General features: G+C 44.3%; 2 protein-coding genes across 3 annotated transcripts in view; one reads left to right on the top strand and one right to left on the bottom strand.

The window, feature by feature from the left end:
* Window positions 1-14571, bottom strand: part of COX4I1 (cytochrome c oxidase subunit 4I1) — a 184484-nt gene extending 169913 nt beyond the window's left edge. The window contains exon 1 of one of the 2 annotated variants that reach the window (XM_069636456.1): window positions 14495-14571. The gene's annotated coding sequence lies outside the window, so the exon portion shown is untranslated. The remainder of the gene's footprint in view (window positions 1-14494) is intronic. The other variant, XM_069636449.1, reaches the window with a different exon arrangement.
* A 111-nt stretch (window positions 14572-14682) lies between these two features.
* Window positions 14683-23047, top strand: part of EMC8 (ER membrane protein complex subunit 8) — a 201966-nt gene continuing 193601 nt past the window's right edge. Inside the window, exon 1 of the mRNA XM_069636428.1 lies at window positions 14683-15004. Coding sequence (XP_069492529.1) covers window positions 14801-15004 — 204 coding nt within the window. The 5' untranslated portion in view covers window positions 14683-14800. The remainder of the gene's footprint in view (window positions 15005-23047) is intronic.

Below are 23047 nucleotides of genomic sequence, written 5' to 3'. Positions count from 1 at the left end.
CCCACCCCCCCAACTTTTTCAACATAATCCCCTCCCCCCCAACTTTGCAACATACCAAGTTTTGAGGTTTTTGCAGGTTACAGAAGCAGCAGTGAGAACTTTCGAACATCGTTATATGCACTTGTTATACAATTTGACATCGTGGGAGCAGCGCGGTTCAGAGCAAAATGATGGACAGTCTCCAGTTCTAGGGCAGGCGCTGGGGTAAGCACGGGGGATACACATTGGGAGCCATCATTACAGTCGCATAGAGACACATTCATCGTGGAGGAGAACTGCTGTCCATTCCTGTGAGAACTCCGAGACTATCGTTTTTCACTGCCGTAAGTTTTTCATAAGTAAATATAACCCTTAATTTACAGAGCCATTCCTCCTTGGTTGGTGCTAAGGCGCTTTTCCACTTTTGGGCCAATGCTAGCCTCCCCGCCCTCAGCTGATGTCGTTTTTTGTTATTTGCTCCTTTAGATTGTTGCTCCTGTTGAACTATTGGTCTCATCAAGGGTTTTGTGCCATGTTTCAATGTGTTATAAGTATCTTTAATTGAATTAGAGAAATGACTATACGTGTTCAAAACACAAGTTTGTCTCCCTTATTGTCATTTTGTCGACCTCTGTATTCCAACAGAGCCTCCCTGTTATTGTTCTTGGCCCTTTTGAGTGCTCGACTGGTCAGCTTATGTAGGTAGCCCCGCTGTTGTAATCGTTTATTCATTACCTCAGCTTCTTTTGAGAAATCATCCTTGTTGGTGCCATTTCTTTTGAGACGTAAAATTGTCCCAAGGGGCGATTGTCCCTGACATGACGGGGGGTAAAAGCTGTTGTAGAGAAGGGAGTTCCTATCTGAGTCCTATCCGAGTGTTTATGGAAGGGTTTCACAAAAAGGTTTCTTATCGTTGTCTGCCTTCACAGTAATGTCTAAGAAATTAAGTTCCACTGCACTACTGGTGTGCGTGAATCTAAGGAAATTAACTAGATCAGCGTTGTTCCTATTCCAAATTACAAAGATGTAGTCAATATATCTTATCCAGGCACGTATGTTTTTAGCATATGTGTTCCGAGTAGCAGTGAGGGTCCATCTGAGAAATCCAACTGGTAAGTGGTCTTGGGACCGTAAAATCTTGTGCAGGCACCTACTGGTTCCATTGTGGAGGGATGTCTTTTCGTGATCCCAGTCTATCAACACTGCCTGATAATTCTGTTTGTGGAGATGCTGGCGAAACGAGCTAGGATCAGCAGCATCTCCACACACAGACTTATACCAGTCCCAGAACAACATGTATTGTTTTTGTGAAAATCTTAATTTAATTGTTTTTTAGGGTCATTGTGTTTACGGGCTCACCCTGATCATTTGGTGTTTTAAGTCTGTATCTGAGGGGGCCTTTTATGCCTCCCAGTCTCCCTCAGGTGTGGGAGATTAATAGGCTGCAAGTTTAAGTCTTGGGTTTATGCAGCCCACTTCTTTGTTCCAGTACTTTAGGAATTGAGGGACGTGCAGTCCACAACAATCAGTTTTTCTAACCGGAATATTAATGTCATGCATTTCTTTACTTAATTATATTCCCCAGAGGGATATCATGAAGCAATGAAGAACTTGGCTTTCAGAGGAATGCAGATTTTTTAGATTTAATTTGGAGTCAATTAAAGACTCATCTTTACAATCCATCTGGAAGCCATGAGAGCTTTCACTTCTATGCCAGTCTATGATTTTAAGAGGGGTTTCATTCCTCCTAATACATACCTGGTTATGGTCCCTTCCACCCACATTAAGATAGTCACCTTGTGAAATTAACAAAACTGACAGCGAGCCATTTTATATTTTTGCATCGCAGATATTTACTCCCTAGAGGAAGACAAATCCTGCATCTCATCCAACATAATCCTCCTGTTCCCCTGGGGCCTTTCTCCTCCCAGGTGATCCTCACAGCTAATACCAACCCCAGGATTAGGAAGAGGAAGCATCCACCTTTCCCTGGCCACCTGGGAGGAGACTGGGCAGGGTCACCATGAGGACTCTGCAGGATTCATCACACCCTCAGTTATCAAATATATAGGGAACAACATTAAAATTGGATAAGCAGGAGTAAAAGAAGCTCCTGGGTATTGTGAAGGCATGAAGTAGACAGACAACTGAATTCAAGTTTTGGTCTATAAACATTTATTCAACAAAAGCAGGTTGGCAAAAGGCCTAACTTGCCATATGCTAAGGTGGGATAGCCCTACCTAAATAAACTAAGATTAGTCTGTGTCAGGTAGTCCAAAGTAAAAGGTTGTCTGTGTCCAAAACCTAAGCTTGCTCTCACAGCTATTTGTATACAATGTGTAGGGATGTCAGCGTCAAAACAAGAAGTGTTCAAATAAAAGTTCAGAGCTTCTTCCAGCTTGTAGTTTGGAAGTGGGTTTCCCTTCCCCATGGTTCAAGATCATTCAGATTGCAAAAGGGGTTCCCTTCCCCACACTTTCAAGTCTTTCAGCTTTTCAAAACAGTTCTTTGTGATACTTTCCATCGCTTTTGTTTTGGTTACCTTTCACCAATTTCACAAAGTACAGTTCCTTAACTTCAGTTCACCAAATGTTTTTTATATTCTATCACAAGCTTATTTGCAGGTATTTAAGTGGCTTTTACACAGATAGGTGTTGTCGGTCTAGGCGCAGTTGTCAGACCACATGGTCCACCCATTGCCGGTCACGCAACCGACACCTGTCTTGCCTCTTTCGTGTACACACGTGGCCACTTTTTCAGCTCTACAGTCATACTTTGCGTATTCCCCATTTCACTCCTTATGATGCTTTACCATTGCTTGTATTGCAACTATTCCATTGTTGCACTTTCATATCTTTCTACGGCTCTTGCCAATGCTTGTTCTCAATTTACACAGTTCCTTTATAGTGTAGAAATTCACAAAACTGCTTTCATTTAGATCAGTTTTCAACAGTACTTTCTTTCCTTCAAATCAGTATTCAAAAAGTGCTCATTTTCTTGCTTTCATTTCAATCGATTTGTCGAAACCAACATAAAATTCCCAGTATACTCTACTGCTGGGAACTTGTACACTGGCATATTCACAAGTTCACATTTTATAGTTTTACCTGGCACTGTCTTGGCCTTATCAATACTGGCACTCTTGACTCTTGGCAATGCTTTTGTCCTCTAGGGCCTGGATAATGCTTGCCATCTAACTCTTGGCAAGGCTTACAACCTCTCTTTAGCACTTGACAAAGCTTGCTTAAATTAATGTTTTCATGTAATTCACCCTGGGGTTTCACTCAGCTCCAGGTTAGCCTTTCTTTCATCTCTTTTACAGACCGGTATTCCCAAAACTATTCACTCGGTTTTCTTGGCAATTTCATGACAGCATCATTATCAAAATTATTCAGTAATTTCAAACTTGACCGGAATTCATATTGCCCAAACAGTTTCTCACAGCCGACCCAACCTGCAGCAACCATGCGGTTTTGACCCCAGCGTCCAGAGTCACCCAGGCCTCGCTGACTCAATAGGTACACTGTCTACAGGTGCTGGTCTCTGCGACAGCAGGCTCGCTTGGCTTCTCCCGGCTCAGTGTGCCACTCCTCCAGGGTCTCCGCTGCCACTGCTGTACGGAAAGAGTGACTCCAGGAGGCATGCAGACCAGCTGTGCTACTAAAGACCTCACGTATGCTCCCACCACAATCAGCTTCTGCTGCAATGACTCTGCAGCTACAAGGCATACATTTGTTTTAAAAAATGTATTAGAGTTCGCTAATCAAAATATTTTTGATTAGCAAACAGACCCATTTGGTTAGCAATTTTGTACTAATATTGTTAATGTCACCAGTACCCAAGACATGAAATGAGCAACAATTCAGCAGTTTTGCGCACCGCTGAAATAAGACATTAGTGAGAGGAGTCGGGCCTTGCAAAGGCCCGACTCCTTTGCAAGGGACTTTTAACTTCAGCGAGACCTGCAGGTCGGGTAACTTAGTTTACCTATTCAACCTAAGAGAAATGCATTTGATCCAGATCAACGGACAACACATTTAAAATGCGATTTCTGTAAAATGGTGCATGTCACTAGAAGCCCTAATTGACTGAGCGGGCAAAAAGACTTTGCGAGTAATATATAAGGTTCTGTAAAATATAAAAGGTGAGCTGCATGAATGGACGCAAATAAATAGATATGATAAAAAGGCTTTGAAAACAGTTGGCCAGCTGTCTCCTGCAGTTGATAATATATAATACAATCGTAAATCAAAGCGAGCTCTAGAGGCTATCTACAGTGTTTGGTATTGTAGTAGATCTGTGGATGGAACTAATGAGCACTACTTTGCGTAAGCATTTAGTTTGCTTTGTTTATTCATTATGTAAGAGGAAAGAAAGACTAAGCAGAGTGGATTGCATAGAAGGCAGAGAACTGGCCGAACTCGGTGGCATATTGTAGTTTGTGGTTATCTCACTTTCAGGGTACCTGGTATAAAGCATCAGGGTGATAATATAGAATCTCAAGGAGTACTAGTTCGGTCATGGGTTGAGTACGAGTTGCAAGATGTATGCAATCTGCAGGTTTCATAACTAGTTTTGCCACCAAATGCCTTTTATCAAGTGATCATGTACATTTTCAAAGGTTCACCAGTCAACATGATGCATTTTCACCAACAAAATGAAATATAGTTGACACTATGAAATCCAGATACACTAACCTAAACTTTGCTCTAAAGCATGGAGATGATGGAAGTATGCATTATGTAACATACATTTTAGGAATGGAATTGCATGACTGTCCTTTTTAAAGATGTAAAGTTGACATACTGGGTTTTGCAAGACAGGATATAGAAACCTTAATAAAAGTATTCTGAATTATTTGAAAACGAAATTCCTGCCTAGCACTCCTACACATGCCTTTGACACTTAAGAGTGGAGGAGGTTATTACTACTGCACTTTCCCTCCATTAGCACTTGAAGTGATCAGTGAAGAGGGTTTAAAATAGCTAAATTTGCTACACAAGTGTTCATTTGATTAGCAAACCTACAGAATTGCATAGCAAATTGCTATGCGACACTGCTCATTTTATGCCTTGAGCTAGTCAGCGTGTCTCTCCGGCTCCACCTCCAGCTTCTCCAGCAAGCGTTCCACTGATGATTCTCTTAGCCACACCTGAGAGGGACATTTATACCGTCCCCTTGGCTTCAGGTGTAGGCAATGATCATTCAATACGCAACGCTTTTGGTACTCTGCATCCCTCTTCTTCATCCCAGCACCACAGTGGTGTTTACTAGGGACGGATTTTCTGGAAAACCATGGAAGAGATTGGCAACAGCCTATACAGGCCTGGGAAATGATAAAAGGGTACACACTGTCTCACGCAAGGGTGCCTCATCTCCACTCTCCAAGTCTCCTTCACTCTGGTAGTCCTCCCTGGCATATCCACCCCAAGGGTCATGATCCAAAAGCAACAGCCTTTCCCTGGGTACCTCGGGGGAGGATTGGGGAAAGAAGTGAGGATGCCCTCCGATGCCTTACAATATCCAACATTAACCAGAGACCAGGCGCTAGCACTGGGAAACAATGAGCTAATACTTAAGGTTCTGCCAATCTAACTTCCTCATAAGATGCAAACATACCATGTTGTCTGTTATTTGTGACCTGTGGCAAGTCAGACTCAGGAGAAGGACAAGAGGCAATTTTTCATACAGAGTTTTATTAAACAGAATAGAGTTCAAGGCATACATTCGTTTTCAAAAATTGATTAGCAGAGTTTTCCAATTAAAATGTTCTTGATTAGCATACACACACATTTGATAAACAATGTTGAACTAATATTTGTAATGTCACTAGAAGCTATTTGGATCCTTGCAAATTCTTTAAAATTCCACTAGACCAACAGGGTAAGAAATTTAGTTTGCCTATTCGACCTAAACGAAAAACTCTGCCCATAGCAATGGGTGACAAAATGTAAATGCGCTTCTGTAAAATTGTGCAAGTCACCACACACCCCACATTTCGTTTGGCACACTGCTGCCACCAAGAAGCCAGCAATGCACATTGAAACCTGACATTTACTGCAAAAAGTTAATGTTGCATACATTTTTCAAACCTCCCCTGCAAATGGTGCACTCCCTTTATAAAATATACTGGACTATGCGAGTGGGTGAGTGGACTTTGCAAACCCTGGCTAAGTCTCTAAAATGTAAAAGGTTAGCTACATGAATGGACACAAAATAATAGAATACAAAAGCTCTGAACAGTCTGGCCAGCTCTCTCTACCCCCCACGGGTGCCAATGTATAATGCTATAATAATCAGAGCAATGTGAACTCTGGAGGCTAACTATAGTGTGAGCTATTGCAGTAGATGTGTCAATGTACAGTCTGGGTGGAACTATTGATCTTTCTTTTGCGTAAACATCTAGTTAGCCTTGTGTATTCATTATGATAGAGGAAAGCAAGTAAGAGACTAAGCAGATTAGTAGGTGTAGTAGGCAGAGAACTGGTCAACATAGATGGAATATTGCAGTTTTCTGCCATCTCACTTTCAGGGTAACTGGTATAAGACCGCTCATACGTTGAGCACATGTTTCACAGATAAATGCACCCAGCAGGTCAGGTCACAACTAGATTTGCCATTAAAAGCAGTTGGCCATGTTATTGACATTGTCAAAACTGTTCACTAATCAATGCAACTTCACAAACAAAAGAAAAGCCAGTTGACACAGATTTAGATTCATCTTTACTGTAAACCATGGAGACAATGCAGTGTTTTACAGAAGCAATACTGTAGTTCTGCATTATGCAACAACTTTTGTTAGGAATGGAATTGCATGACTGTTTAATTTAGTTACACACGGTGGTCTTTGCCAAAGAGAATATATCTTTGCCAAAGAGAATATAATCAGGGACGTCATTTCACCAAAATGCCAGGGGTAGCGCAAGTAAAATCATGCGACGCTTGACCTCAGATGACATCACACGAAGTGATGTCCGACCAAAGTGACATCACGGGAAGCAATGGAACATAACCCTTCACCCCCTGACAAAACAGGAAGTGGCATCACATTGCATTGTTCCCAAGTACAGTACGAAAACTATGGTTACGATATTACTGTAATGTGATCTACATTTCATACAAGAATGGATCACCATTTCATACAAGAATGGATCACCATATGTACCGTTAATATCAGTGTGTATAGGACCATATGATCAAATTTCTGTGAATGAAAGCAGACGTCCAAGGCCAAATGATAATGTGTTATTATATAGCTCTTACGCTTAAGCACGTTATATAGAACAAATACAATATCATCCACCCTGTGTTTGGTACTCTATTGACCACAGAAGCATGGCAGGTACATTCACCTGGTCCAAGCAGGGTCCTCGCCACTGCTGGCGTGCAGGATTTCAGGAAATGATGGGATTTGCAGGGCCTTTCGAGAGCAGCTCCAGCTTGCATCTGAGACTCAGGGGAGCCTTCCACCCTTAGAAGCTATGACGCTGCATGGGCCAAAAGGGAGGAATGATGTGCCCAGCAAATGTCAGAATGGGAGAGCTTTTTGCATGCTTAGAGTATTATCGGTCTGCAATTTCCACAGGGCACGAGAGATGTGAAGGCCGACCTGTCAGGGACCACCTGGTTGTAGTGAAATTATTGCGAGGAGAGAAAATGCGCAAGCTGCCAGTTCCCAGGTATTCCATATTGTGGAACGTCGAAGTCGTTTTTTGTCTTTATAAGCAGTGGCCGAGTAATGAGCAGTTATCAGTGCAACGGTTGTCCGGCAAGTTAGCTATGCTTTTGTGTTTAGTATCATGCAGGAGAGTCTCCGATGTGAAGGCTTTAGAGGTTAACAGGAATGTTTTTTATCCAGAGGGGGTAGCTTTTCAGATTTTTCAGAGGAAGAAGAGTGCATCTACAGTAATTTCAAATCCTTATTTCCCTGACAAGCCCAAGTTGTGCGTGCCACGTTGCATCAAGGAGTATGAGTGACAAAAGACATTACGGCAGCGGTGGTGCAGCAGCTGCTGATAGCTAGTAGGAGGCCTTTTCATGTGATCGCTACAGCCACCATAGCCAGGTGGTTTAGAGAAGTCGTGTTCTGGGCAGGAATAGACTTGAGCATCATTGGGGACCACTCAGTCAGGGGAGCCATGGCGTCCAAAGCATTTGCAGGAGCATCGTTGCAAGATATATTGAAGTCCGCATAGTGGTCTTCAGAGTCTACATTTAAGACTTTCCATCTTAAGCCAGTCTACTGTAGCTAATGTGGTATTAGAAAGCTTTGAACAAGCATAATGCTCGCCTCAGGTCTCGACGCAGAATGAAGATTACCCCGGTAGTCTTGATTCTATTAAAGATACAGAGGCAAGCATTATCCCGCCGTTAAACGCCGGGTGGGAAAATAGCATGATTTGCTGTGTATACATTTTATGACGTGTATGTGGCTATATTTTCGTTGAGATGGGTCTACATTTTACAAGCTGTGTATTCCCACCCTAATGGTGTGCTTTTGTTTGTGTCCTAGAGACAAGACCAAAAGTAGCTGAGTGGAAGAGTTGCAGATGACTGGAGGCGAATGGACAGAGGAGTCCACCGATGGTTGTAGTATGGACACAAGTTGGGAGCAGTTCCATGTTGAAGATGTTGCGAGTGTATCATGTTTTGTTACAGTGTTGGCAAGTTCATCAAAAAGAGGAGGAAATGCAGGCAGGATATGAGGCAAAGACTGTGCTGGTCCAGGATTGGTTGTTGGACAAGGGTCAAGCTACAGCAGCACTGAGTATTGTGGGAATTGGTAGCCCCAGATGCTGGATGTTTTGATGGCTGTTTTACTGTTTAAACAGATTTAAGTTGAGTTTTGAAGAAGCTGCTTTGAGAAGTGGCATTAAAGAGTTTAAGTATAATGCTCACCTCTGTCTTTAATAGAATCAAGACTAGCAGCACTAATTGTCATGAGGCAGAGACACAGATGGTCCTTCGGCATCGCTGGAAGCACATTAAAGTGGTTTTCCGGTCTACCCCCAAGATGGTGGGTGGCTCATAGCATTTGCAGACTAGTCTTTCCACTGCTGTGTAAGCACTGGACTCCGCCCCCTGCAGCCTCAGAGATTCATAGGGAGCAACGACCAGAATGACATTGCGTACCTCCTCTGTGCAGCACGCTCATCGTGAGTTCATTAATAGGGAATTTTGGTCTACAGTCTTTTTTCCTATTGATTGCCTTTCTCACCTCCAACATTCATTTTCAGACCTCGGCACTAGAAGCCCACAGCTTCCCATGCTTGCAGCCAAAGCACAGGCGCCGGAATTCCGAGTAGGGTTTGCATCTGCGTTACCTAGGTAACCCGCGCTACACTCTACCGCATTCTAATCGACCTTCTCTTTTCGTTTACAAACTGAAGTTGCTCGCATGCAGTTATAAGCAACCCGTACTACGTGCTCAGAATATTCTCACCACCTTATTGAGGAGTGTCGTTTCAAATGCTGACAATTCTCCCGATCGCAACTAGGCAGAGCTGTACTCCTCCCCGTCTCCCCCAACACCTGGTAGGCTGCATTCTCTCCGCCCACGAACTTAATTTCACCTTTGGCTCATAACTCACGTTTAATCTGTCTTCTCCCTTTAGCTTTATTAAGAGCAGCAATTACCGGTGCAATCACACACGACCATTGCACTTTACAAATCCTCTTCTATGACCACAGAACCTTCGCTCAATTATAGCCTTACTCTTCAAATGAATATTGGGATGTACTGCTGAGACTAATTCCCTTCTTTATTGTAGCTCCACTGCATCATCCCGACCTTGAAGACAGCTCTACAGAGTTCTGAAGCACCTCACCCACAACACTGGTGGCGACAGAAGGCTTCCCTATGCTAGACGCCACAGGGTTTTATTCCCCAGAGAGCTTCCCTGGAAACCTTGCCCCTTCTTTGCTGTTTTTCAGTGGAAACAGACAGGGCGACCAGCAGGATCCCCACAACGGCCACTGCGGTATTGATTCAGGTTAGTGCTGAAACTGCATTTTTCTGCTCCAAACTTGTCAAAACATTACAAGAATAGCCTGGGTAATCTTCATTGTCTCAAATGCATACTTGTCAATACATTACAATAGCAGCCTGGGTAATCTTCATTGTCTCAAACACACACAGGTAAATTCACATAGGTTGCGTTTGTTCCGCATCAGTTGGCCTAGGGAGACAAAAGGTAGCTGTTGTCACGCTAACCAGGATTTTATAGACAAGCAGAAGCTCAATAGCTCCCAGCTCCCCTCAATTTCAAACCTTGCATATACACAGTAAACCATTTCTTACTGAACAATATGGCTAGTGTTGAGTGCAAATTCTGAGGTCTGGTCCGTAATAAATCATGCACATCTTCCTTGTAGCATGTTCATAGAGACCACAACAGAACATTTTTACCCATTGTCTATTTCATAGCCAACACTACAAGCTCCCCGCCTTACACTTCTTACAGTGTTTCCCCCACTCTCATTCAAGACCAGTCACTGCACCCTGTCCACTGCCATAGATACCAGCCCACTCCAGGGTGCCCATTGGATTTCCCCAAAAGCACCTTACATGAAAAGCACCTCCGCCAAGATGTCGAGATGGTTGCACCAGATTAATGATCCATGTTTCTCCATGGGCCCTCCACTAATCTCCAACCTAAATGCTCAAATACACTACACGCAATCAAACTAAGTCATCTGCGTAAGGCCATTGAATAACCACCCCAAAAGACGAACACCGGAACACTATACCTCTACAATAACATGCCACAGTACATGCCAATGCATTCTGGAACATGCATCCAGGACTCCCATATATTAAACACCGATATTTTCCTCTCCCTCCACACAAAGCCGCTTGCCTATTAGCCCCCCTCAAGCTCATTCTACCAAGAAATGCTACTGTTACTCCTTAGACAATCAATTTTGCATGCACTGCAGTTGTCTTCATTCCCATCTAGGAGACACCAAGCTGTACAAATGGGTGCTCCAAGATCGACACACTGCTAAGTGACCTGGAATGTGTCCAGTGCTCCAGATAAGACTTGGAGGTGGGAGCATTTTACTCCCTGTTTTTTAAAGTTAGGAGTACAATTACTTTTAGGGTTTAAAAATGTTTAGTGCAATTCCCAATGAGAGTATTTTATAAGGGAGTAAAAAAAGCAACACCTTCTCTATAAACTCCATCCAAATCACCTCTAACGAAGTACAATCCAGATCCTTGCTGGATAATTGTACTACTTCAAGCAAAAATCGAGACAAAGAAATGTAGCCCAACACACGATCCCCATATCACAGAGCCTAGCGACATTACTCTAAAAGCCTTCACGCCTTTCGAGTTTGCCTCCGTCTTAGTAACCGAAGTAAAAAAAGTTATCGACAGCCTCAAACCATCAACATGTCAAGGCAACAATCTGTCCCGCCTCAGTCATAAAAGACACTGTGGAGGAACTTGCTCCCTTCATCACGTCCATCATAAACGCATCCTTTGAAACAAGCACCCTCCCAACTAACATGAAATCCGCATGGGTCCTTCCTTTAATGAAAAAGCCTACATTAGACCCCAATATCCCGAGTAACTACCGTCCAATAACAGTATCTTTATTACTCAAAATATTGGACAGAGCAGCATACCTGCAAATTCAAAGTCATCTAGAATTGAACAACCTCCTGGGCCTTCGACAATCAAGTTTCAAATCAGGGCATGGTACTGAATCAGCACTGATGGACCTAAAAATCCAAATGGATGAGCTAAAAGTTAACATAGTGCTCCTCCTACTTGAAGTATCTGTGGCCTTTGATTTGGTCAACCATAAAGTCCTCTGTAAACATCTGAATACAACAGCCCACTTCTCTTCGAAGGCATTTCTAGGGATATAGTCCTTCCCATCTAAGAGGACAATGAGGGTATTCACCCCTACTGCATCTGCTGAACTAGCCCCATTATCCTGTGGAGTACCAGAGGGCTCCTGCGTCTCCCCCACATTGTATAACATTTACTACGCCGCTTTTTGACCGTCTAGACGATATGGGTGTCACCTTCACCAACTATGTGGATGACACTCAAATCCTAATCCCCATCACAGGAGACACTGACGCTAAGCTACTCAATTATATATACCATACAAGCATGGATGGCTATACATGGCCTATGTCTTAATGACGACAAAACTGAGCTACTCCTTGTTGGATCTCAACATAAATTACAGACACTAGACAAAATTCAAATCATTCAATATTAACAGTAGCACTATTAAAGTGGCTAAAGAAGTGAAAGCCTTTTGGATCTATTTGGATACAGCCCTTACCCTCACAAGACAAATGAATGCTACTGCATATACAGCAGCCTACACTTCGAAATTAATTAATGCCTGCAGACCTTTCCTCTCAGCAGTCAGCTGCATTACCATGGTCAGAGCTCTGATACTATCGAGGCTCTACTATTGCAATGCCCTCTAGCTAGGATCGAGCAGCCGTCACGTAATTTTTCAAAACAACGCTTTAAAAGCAGCACTTAACATACCCAGAGCTAACTGCATCAACCCTGCTAGATGAAATGCCCACTGGCTCCCTATCCAAGATAGAATGACTAAAAAAAAAAATGATACATAAATGTCCCTCGAATGCAGCTACCAAATACATTGTGAACAAATAAAAAAAATGTTTAAAAAAAACAAACACCTACCCAATCTACCTACAAGCACTTGCTAAAGATGCCCAATTTTAAATTACAAAAAGCTGGAGGCAACAGCTTCCCATTACAAGTTGCCAAACTGTGGAACACTGTGCCTCGAGGTCTCAGAGCTGAAACATTCTTCTGGACTTTCAGAAAAAACCTGAAAACTTGGCTCTTTGCACATGAGCCTTACCTACCTCTTCCCTATCTATACTGCCACGATTTATATAATGCAAAATGTCTATATATATGATTAATGAAAGGTAATGTCTAGAAATGTCCTTGTGCAACGTAACGAAATGTAATATCTTAACATGTCCCTCACTAAGAATGTCCCTCGCTATACATTCTATGTATAGTAATGTCAATCTTGTTCTCCACAATGTCTAAACTACTTAATCAACTCAGATACCTTGGGGTTAGGTGCGCTATACAGATGAATGCATATATTCTCTGCAAAGCACCATTGAAAAGCAATGACAATATCCAAGTCAGACCTCATCCTTCCTTACATTGCATCTTCCATCACAAGGTGCCATGTAGACCCATCTACTACAAAGCTCAATCCAGCTACCATTCTTCAAATACAACCCCTACACCCCACCAGCACCCATACAAAGCGAAATGCCCCTTTGTTGGAGGCAGTTAGAATTCACATCTATAGGGGCCATCCTGACCCTCCTTTATAAACGCCATGTGCCCCCTTTACAAAGCCCCACACAGATACTACACTTTCACATGTCAACTACAAACCTGTTCCTAGGCCTGTGGAGACTGCTTTGCACAGGACCCAAACCTAAAATGTAACACTGTTCACTGCAATTCTCCTCACTGCATAAAACTAACAAATGCACCCCTCTGTACAGAGAAAATCCACCACTCTACACAGGACTAGAATTTTTTTTTTTGTTATGCAGAAACACGTACCTCTCTCTGCAAAGGACCAACAACATCCATCCCACACTTCTGCTGCATAGGGCAAACCTCCAAACACCAGCTCTCGGCAGTGCAATTGCATCCCACTCTATGCATAGAGTAAAATGCCAACTCTGTACCTTTGTAAAGTACACCTGCAAGACAACAAATCCCATACTTCCACGGCTCTCTGCACAGGAGAAATACCTAGGTTTGCCACTAACAAAACAAAAAAAAAGAGCCCCCTCTGCTACAGATTACAAATGGCCACCAAATACACCCACTGCACAGGACAAACTACTCATTTATACTGAAGCACAAATAGTCTGCCATTAAAAACTACCCAAATCATTTCCCTCTGCACATGATAAAAGCTGAAGTATGCCAGTGTTCATCAGCTCTCGACTAGGATTCAGTCTCAAGGTCTGGCCTTCCACTTGTACAATGATGACAAAGTGCTAAATTAGAGGACACAGCAATACTTAAGTTTGCCCTACATCTCCCACCTCTACTACACACAAGAGACCATAAAACCATACCCGGTACAGGACAAATAGGTCCACGCACGAGAACACGATCCCAAAAATAACTACCCTCATTACTGTTAACTGTTATTCTGGAAATTCTTACCCAATACCTCCCTCTGCTCAAGATAGTCAAGTATGTCCCAATGCACAAAACACTTCTCCCCTCTATGGTGCACTGCACATAACAAATCACCAAAGTACCTCTTTGCAGCGGGCAGGATAAAACAATTCTCTCCACGAGAAACCATAAAAAAAGAAAATAACCCTGCATTACTGTTTACTAGAAATGCCTGTGCTCCGTCCCACCGCACAAAGAACACCCCCTTGTACATAACGAATCCCCGAAATACCCCCTGCTTAACTAAAATAAAAATCAAGCATGACTAGCTTTATGACTTACTCTAAACCAAATCAGCTTAGGGACTGTTTGAAGGAAGGCGTTTTTCTGCTCTCGGCCACGATGCTAAACCAGTGCTCCCGCTCTTGCACTGTTTTATAGCCATCGAGTTGATATCTGAAGCGCGTGCGCAAACGGAGGCACGTGATTTTCCAGACTCGTAAGAACGTGCATCCCACGTGACGAAGAGGAGACGGAGCGTTGCTAAGGTCCGTTTCTCGGACGGGTACTAGCCATTATAACCTGCAAGTACTTCCTTGATAATTGTTTAAATATTTTTCATTCCTGCGACCTCGTGCGTTACCAAAAATGACAGTGTTTAAGCTCACCACGCAGGCCTATTGTAAAATTGTTTTGCATGGAGCCAAGTACCCGCACTCGTCCGTGAATGGCATCCTGGTGGCCGAGAAGCATAAGCGCAGAGAGGGCCAGCATGTTCTCTTTGTGGACTGCATACCCTTATTTCACGGCACCGTTGCACTGGCACCTATGCTGGAAGTGGCTTTAACCTTGGTAAGTAGGTTTCGGGACCGAACTATTACATTTTGGAGGTGGGTGGCGGTGCACTGTGCCACATACTTTGCATACTTGCCAATATTCTGTGACCAAAAATCTGTAGGATTCTTGAAGGCTCAAAAATAGTAATGACTTAATAATGACATCAAAGTAAATTACATCACATGACCTCTAACCTCATGACATCACAGGAAATAACATAACCTGACATACGTCCAGAAACAATGACAGTAAATGAGTGTCATGCGGGGTCTCTCCTAGACTTCTAAGCATCATTAGAAGTCAGATTGCTAAATGAACAGCAGAACCTGGTGATATTTTTTTTAGAGCAAGTAAATGTTTTCCACAAATACACAAGGGTTTGTGCATAGCGAGGGAGGCTGTACCAAGGAATTGGGAGTTTAGGGAGGTGGTGGGAGGGCATATTCTATCCTTGCTGAAAGGTTTTTAAATAATGGGTGCAAATGGTGCATTTTACAGCACACTGTCTCCAAAGAATGAGAAAAAGCCACACAGTTTCAGGTCATTTGTATAGGTTAACACATGAAAAAATCAAATAGATCTAAGTCACCAGCAGTGCACAGAAGCATTTTCGCAATTCTTTTCCCACAATATAGTCTAGCACAAGAACCATGTTCATGTGGTTGTGCTCATACAACCCCATTATGGCTGCATCACTATATGCCGTCGCCACCTCTGACACTAAGACTGCCTGCTGGGCCAGGGCAGAGAGTGTCTGTTTCACGCTTTCTGTCATCAATCAAAATAATGACATGATGGTCCATTAACACGCCCCTTGGAGCGTCTGACAGAGGCAGCCAGGCCTGTAAATCCGTAGTTATTAGATGAAAATCAGTAGGCGGTAAGACTGCTTAAAAAGCGGTATCCTACTGCCTAAATCCGTAGGTTTGGCAAGTTTGACTTTGGTGCTGTGGTGTCCTGTGCAGTAACTGTTGTGCCTTGCTTTCCAACAAAACAAAAAAGTGATGGATTGGGCGTTTTAGGTGAATTTTAACACACTAGATTCAGCATAGGATTTGGGCCCGAACAAAACTGAATGGTGTTCCGGCAAAGTTTGTCTTGCGGGAGCACTAGTCTGTTCAACACGCAGATTTGTTCATAAACCAAGCTCTGCCAGTAGCCCATGTGTCGGAAGACTCAGCACGAGAGACTGAATGCAAAAAAAAGAAATCAAATACACCGGTACAGATCCCACTAACCCAACCTTCAAGTCTCTGCATACTCAACCCACATAAAACTCACGCAACCATTTCTCTCGCAGCAATCTGCATGCACTGTACCACACCGCATCAGCAACATATCAGCACCTACATCACACAAGGTCTCGCCCCGTCCGATACTTGCACCAAAGCCCAGCACTCGGTGTGTACGCCAACAGAACACCACCTCTCCTACTCTCTTATTGACGCTCCACCTGACTAATGGTGGTAACTGAAGGGATAGCCCGACTACGTCAGAACAATGGGCTAGAAATACTTGGTCAACAATGGGGGTCTTTCTGACGTGTAGCGTTTTCTGGGGACTACTATTGTGCTAAAGTAGACCTGGGCTATTTCTATTTTGTCAAGATAAGTACATAAACACTTTAAATGTGAAAAATGCACAGGAAGGAATTTCAGACACAGATAGATATTGAGCTGTCAGCTTTTTAAATTTATTTTGCTGCTGAATGCATTTATTAATCATGCATTTTTTGATATTGAGCTGTCAGCTTTTTAAATTTATTTTGCTGATGGATGCATTTATTAATCATGCATCAGTATTAGTTAAGAAAAAAGGTATATTGTTAAAAAGAACAGTTGCGAGCTGCAAGAGGTTCAATCACAAAAACAGAGTTTGCAAAAACGATTAATTCTTAATATTTCCTCAAACAGCTGTTTTTGGCAAAACAAATTTGTAACCACCACCTAAAGTGACTAGTGATTAGGATGTAAAACATACATAACATACATAACAACCAAAACAAAAGCAATAAATGGAAACCTAACCACCTGTTAGGTCACCCTCCAGCCTGGATACATATAACCCAAAGCTTTTCCATTTATTGCTTTTGTTTTGGTTGTTATGTATGTTTTACATTCTAATCACTAGTCACTTTAGGTGGTGGTTACAAATTTGTTTTGCCAAAAACAGCTGTTTGAGGAAATATTAAGAATTAATCGTTTTTGAAAACTCTGTTTTTGTGATTGAACCTCTTGCAGCTCGCAACTGTTCTTTTTAACAATATACCTTTTTTCTTAACTAATACTGATGCATGATTAATAAATGCATCCATCAGCAAAATAAATTTAAAAAGCTGACAGCTCAATATCAAAAAATGCATGATTAATAAATGCATTCAGCAGCAAAATAAATTTAAAAAGCTGACAGCTCAATATCTATCTGTGTCTGAAATTCCTTCCTGTGCATTTTTCACATTTAAAGTGTTTATGTACTTATCTTGACATAATAGAAATCGCCCAGGTCTACTTTAGCACAATAGTAGTCCCCAGAAAACGCTACACGTCAGAAAGACCCCCATTGTTGACCAAGCTCCACCTGACTAACCCTACCCGCCCTCCTTCTTGTTTACAGATCCGCCAGAGCGCTTGGGGACCAATTCCTTTGGTGACGGTGCGCTATTTAAGTATCTTTAACATAACATACTCTGGTGTCATGGGTAGTATAGCTCAGTGGCAAGGTGCTTGTCTTGGAACTAGACGATGCAGAGCAACACAGGTTTCAATCCCGGGTAACATTATATATAATTTTTTAAACTATACAATATTGTTTAGCAGCTGTCCAAATTCCTATATATGTCTTGCAATTTAAATAATTTTTTTGTTATGGTGAGTTATGACAGCTGGCTTTTGTCGTGGTTCTCGTGCAGCAATCTTTTTGAAAAAGCAGGAGTTTCTTGTAACAGTTCCCCGTTGGTCGGCCGCCGTCACCATGGACCTGTTGACATGGGTGACCCCCATGGGGGTAGGCTCGTAGTTGAGGGATAGCTTCCCCTCTGGGTGTCGGTTCCTCACGAGGACGGTATCCCCTACTTCAATGTCCGAGGGTCTCAAACGCTGCCTGGCATTCTCTCTCTCATTGCGTGCCCGTCGGCCTTCAAGTGTCTTTTTTGTTCATCAATGAAGCCTGGTGGGTGGCCATCGGTCTCTGGTATCAACCCCCTTGGGCATCGGTTGAACAGGGCCTCTGCTGGGGCCACTCATGTGGACTGATGGGGTGTTGAAAGGTACTCACGAAGGAACTGATACAGGTTTCTCTTCAGTTCTCCCCCCTTTCACTCTGTGAGATTCAAAATATCTTATTGAGGGTGCGCATAAAGCACTCCAGCTCCCCATTGGCTCTTGGCCAGGCTGGAGTCACTTTCCGGTGCATGATGCCACAGTCACGCATGAATTCCGCAAACTGTCTGCCGTGAAAAGGTGGCCTGTTGTCTGAGCATATGACCAGAGGAAGTCCATGGGTCGCAAAGATTTTTTCCATTGCTTGTATGGTTTGATCACTTGAAGTTGACTGGACTATCTCCACCTCTGGATTGCGTGATCAATCGGCACTAAAAAGTACATGCCCCTCCCAGTGGATCCAAAGTCGGCATGCACTGTGCTCCATGGGCTTCCACTCTGTTCCATCAACTCAATGCACGACTCCTTATTCACAGGTGCGGCCGTTTGGCACCAGACACATTGGCTAATTTTGTCCTCGACTCTACGCCCTAGTTCCGGGAACCGTACCTTGGTTCTCAGACTTGCATTGGTCTTTGCGGTGCCCTGATGGCCACTGTGGGCAAGTTCTAGCACCCTCCCAATCAATTTCCAAGGTACCACAATTTGTCTCCCACTAAGTGGCAGGCCTTCATCAGACCTTGACAGCTCGTGTCGGGCTCGCCAAAGTGACCGTAGATAGTGCTGAGTGTCTTTATCCCTGCGGGACATGTCCAAGTGCTGATTTTCAGTCGCCTCTATCGACGGCCTTCTGGACGAGTTGGAAACATTCCTCCGCCTGCCGGGCCATGGTCAGTTCTCCTAGTGACAGGGCTACTGGTATGGCTGCATCTATTACTTGACAAACGTAGTCCTCACAGCCCCCCACTGACTTCCTTTCCTGGGAGCTGCTTCCCCAGGGGTGGCGGGATAAGTAGTCCACCGGGTTTTGGGTACCTGGACTGTATTGCAGCTTCACTCCATACTCCTTGAGGGCGAGTATCCACCTCTCTATCCTCGGTGGCTGTTTGGAGGATGACCCCGTTAGAATGGGGATCAGTGGTTTGTGGTCGGTGATGACTGAAACCGGTTTGCTCAAGATGTAAAATGTCTACAGTCCCATAGTATGGCCAGCGCTTCTCTTTCAACTTGGGAGTATCTTTGTTCAGTGTCTGTTAATGCTTTGCTGGCATATGCAATGGGTTTCATCTGCCCGTGCAAATCTGGTTGGAGCAGCACAGCTCCTAACCCCACCGGGCTGGCATCTACAACCAGCTACGACTCCTTCTCCGGGTCGAAAAATGCCATAGTTTCCTCTCCCGTAAGGGCGGCTTTAATGGTGTTGAAGGCCGTCTGTTTGACGGACGACCAGGTCCAGGCTGTGTCCTACTTTGTGAGGGCCCAGAGAGGTTCAGAGAGGGAGGCTAGATTTTGGATGAACCTCACACAATACGTTGCCATCCCTAAGAAGCTCCTCACTTCTGAGGGGTTTTCCGGTGGCCTTGCGTGTCTTTCACCTTCTGTGGGTCGGGTGAGATCCAGTCAGAGTGGAAGATGAACCCAAAAAACTCAATACTTTTTTTCAGAAATTCACATTTTTCACAATGTAGAGTCAAACCCAGGTCTTAGATTCTTTCCAATGCCTTTTCCAGACCCGTCATGTGTTCTGTTTCTGATGTCGCATATACCAGTATGTTGTCACTTAGGTTGATCACACACTCTAGGCCAGCAAGGGTGCCCCTGATGACATTTTGGAACACCTCGGCGGCAGAGGAGATCCCAATGCTCAAACGTTTATACTGGTACAGGCGTTTGTGGGTTGTGAACGTAGTTATATACCAGGAGTTTGGGGGCAGTTCATGTTGGGGATAACCAGAACGTAAATCGGGTTTTGAGAAAACCTTGGCCCCTGTAGCGCACCTACTACATCGTCTAGCGTTGGGGTGAGGTGGCGTTCCCTTTTTATGGCGAGGTTGGGTAGCCTCATGTCTACGCATATGCGTATGGCTCATGGCTGCTTGGGCTTGGCTGCCACAACGATGGGGGGCACCCATGGGGTAGGGGTGCCAATTTTCTCAATAATATCTAAGTCTACTAGATTTTGTAGTTCTTGCTCCACTTGCGCTCGTAGGTGGAAAGGTATGCGCCTGTGCTGTTGGGCGCACCGACTCGTCTGTGTGCAGTTTGACTAGCTTCCCGACTCCCTGAGACACATCTGCAAATCTGTTGATAATGTCTTTGATGTTCGCTTCATATACAGAGCGCAAAATGCACAATGTCTAGCGCCTCGGATGCAGCGCAACTTAGGAGCGAGTGTGGGCTAATATCCGTCACGAAGAATTTCGCTCTGATGGTGTTGTTGGCATGAGTGACTGGCGCCACAAACACTCCTCGGAGTGGATGATCTCCTCCAAATCTTTGCTTTTGGTTTCCACCAGCTGGTGATCCTGGTAGTGACTCGTAATGTCTTGTCGCCAACACACTTACTGATGCGCCAGTGTCTATTAACACTGGAGACGGAGTCTCAGAAATGTTCCCCACGCACGTGGGCTACTTCCTTTTCGAGTCAGTTGGATATGAATAATTCTTCTTCTTTCTTCTTCCTCCTTCTCCTGGGACGGTGACTGGGTTTGCAGCCCAGCACATTCTGGCGAAATGGCCCGCAGCCCCACATCGCCCGCACACCCTCCCTTTCGCTGGACATTCACTGGAGTGTGGGAGGTCGTACCCAGACTTTGGGCATGGCTGTGGTGTGTCACTTTTCTTCTGGGACCACTTTGGGCATGACGGGCCGGTGTTTGCTGTTCGTCCAATGGCGCATGCCTCTTCACTCTTCACCGACTTGACTGCGGCGACCATCCTGGTGGCGCGGCTGTCTTCTAATTCATAGGACCTCCCTATGTCAAGGATCTGCGTCAGCATGAGTCCTGGTTTCTAGAGTACCTGTCGCCACAGCTTTCCCGAGCTGCAGCCCTGCAAGATCTGGTTTCGGATCATCCCTGCCTCATTTTCCCATTGGCACGAGCTGGCCAGGTGATGTAGCCTTCCACAGAAGTGGTCTAGCGACTTGTCCTCGTGCTGCTTCTCGCTACACATTACGAAGCGTTCAAAGTCCTGGTTGGCAAGGGGTAAGAAATGTTCCTTGAGTGCATCTTTCACGGCCTGGTATGACGCAGCAGTTGTGTTTAGCGACTCGGATGTGGTGCACTTCAAAACCTACAGCATACAGCAGCGTCGCCACCTAGGCATCGTCTTCCATAGCCCCTGTGGCCCTGAAACACATTTCCAGTTTCTTTACGCATAGCAGCCACTTCGGGCCCAATTTCGATGGACAAACTCTGACATGGGGGCCAACGTGCATTGTTGCCTGGGTGTCGCTTTCTGACCCGAGGTGGCACACCCGCCCCTTGGGCATCAGCTGCAGGGTTGCTCATGACTGCGGACCACGCAGGCACCTCTCACACTTGTGAAGGCTGCAAGTCCACAGAGGCGATGGCTTCTTGAGGTCACAGAGGGTCTTGGTGCAGCTGTTCCCTCCAGGCTCTGCGTTGGGCATTGCTCTTCCCTGGCGGATGTGGCTAGGAGGAGATGAATACATTTCCCTGTACTAGGGACTTTGGACAGAAAAGAAAAAGGAGAAAAACACACAAAGTCTCGTCCTGTGTATGCACTGACTGGGCTCCTCTGTTCTCACAGTCCTCCTCATTCACTATATTCTTTATTTTAAAAAATTGAGTGCCCCCCAGTCCCTCCTGGCGGCACCAGCAGCTTCAGTTCCAGTGTAGCCTTGGAAGGCTACAAAAATGTGACCTGGATGGCTCATGAGCACCCTGTGTGAGGCCGCAACCATCCACGATACAAAATGGCAGTCAGACTCGCACTACTCGGGTGACGCACCTAGTAGGCGTTAGGACACCACAATCGACACTGATCCTGGCGTCGGAAATTGCCTCCCCTACTCAGCGGCATCCTCGTCGCCAGTATTGTTTAGTTACTACTCAGCTCCGCCTCCAGAACTACATTTCTGGTACAAGAGCCCTTCTTTTTCATTTATCCTCATGTAAGTAAACCCACAAACAGGTAATTTCCGTATTCTTTGCAAGTTACCTTGGTTGATGCACTTGCTACAGTGATCTGTATGCAAGCTGTGGGTCATATGTCTCTATACTGATGTATCAGCAGTCCTTTAATTCTTCTGAGGATAATAGTAACTTTGAGGTGACTCATGTCAGGGGAGGCCTGGACAAGCAGCAAACTGATCTCCTAATGGGCTTAAGCCATACAGAAGCTTTCCACGATATCCCAGCATTCAAAAGTGGGAGCAGCAGGCAGCACTGGCATGTCCAAGAAGGCGGGGGGAAAAACGAAAGCAATGTTTGGAAGGTATCAAGCCGCAGGATTTATCAAGCAGCTTCCATGTCTACAATGAGTTTAATCCCATCCACCAACTTGCTCACAAACGGTATATCAGATGGAGACCCCATGACCACTTTCCCAAGGCTCATGTGATGTTCTAAGTGTAAAATCAGGCTGATGGACTTTATACACAGTCGAGGCCCAGACAAGATCCCGACCCCCCTTGCCAACCAAAGATGGTGGTATTTATTTACCGTTCAATTGTCCACTATATAAATGATGATTATTATTATACATTGTTCAAATATTGTAGTCTTTTAAACCATGTTTGAGTGAGACTGCTCGTGTAGTTAACACTTCACAGAATAACTTCTAGGGGATCACAATTTTGGTAGCCAAATGAAATAATGTCTAATCGGAGTGATTTTCCCCCACGCCCCCAGAATACCATAAATGGGTCAAACGG

Source organism: Ambystoma mexicanum, chromosome 1q (genome assembly GCF_040938575.1).
Source record: "Ambystoma mexicanum isolate Mex_15411 chromosome 1q, UKY_AmexF1_1, whole genome shotgun sequence".
NCBI classification, from domain to species: domain Eukaryota; kingdom Metazoa; phylum Chordata; class Amphibia; order Caudata; family Ambystomatidae; genus Ambystoma; species Ambystoma mexicanum.
The sequence above is the reverse complement of the archived record's forward strand: the minus strand, read 5'-3'. Positions and strand labels throughout refer to the sequence as shown.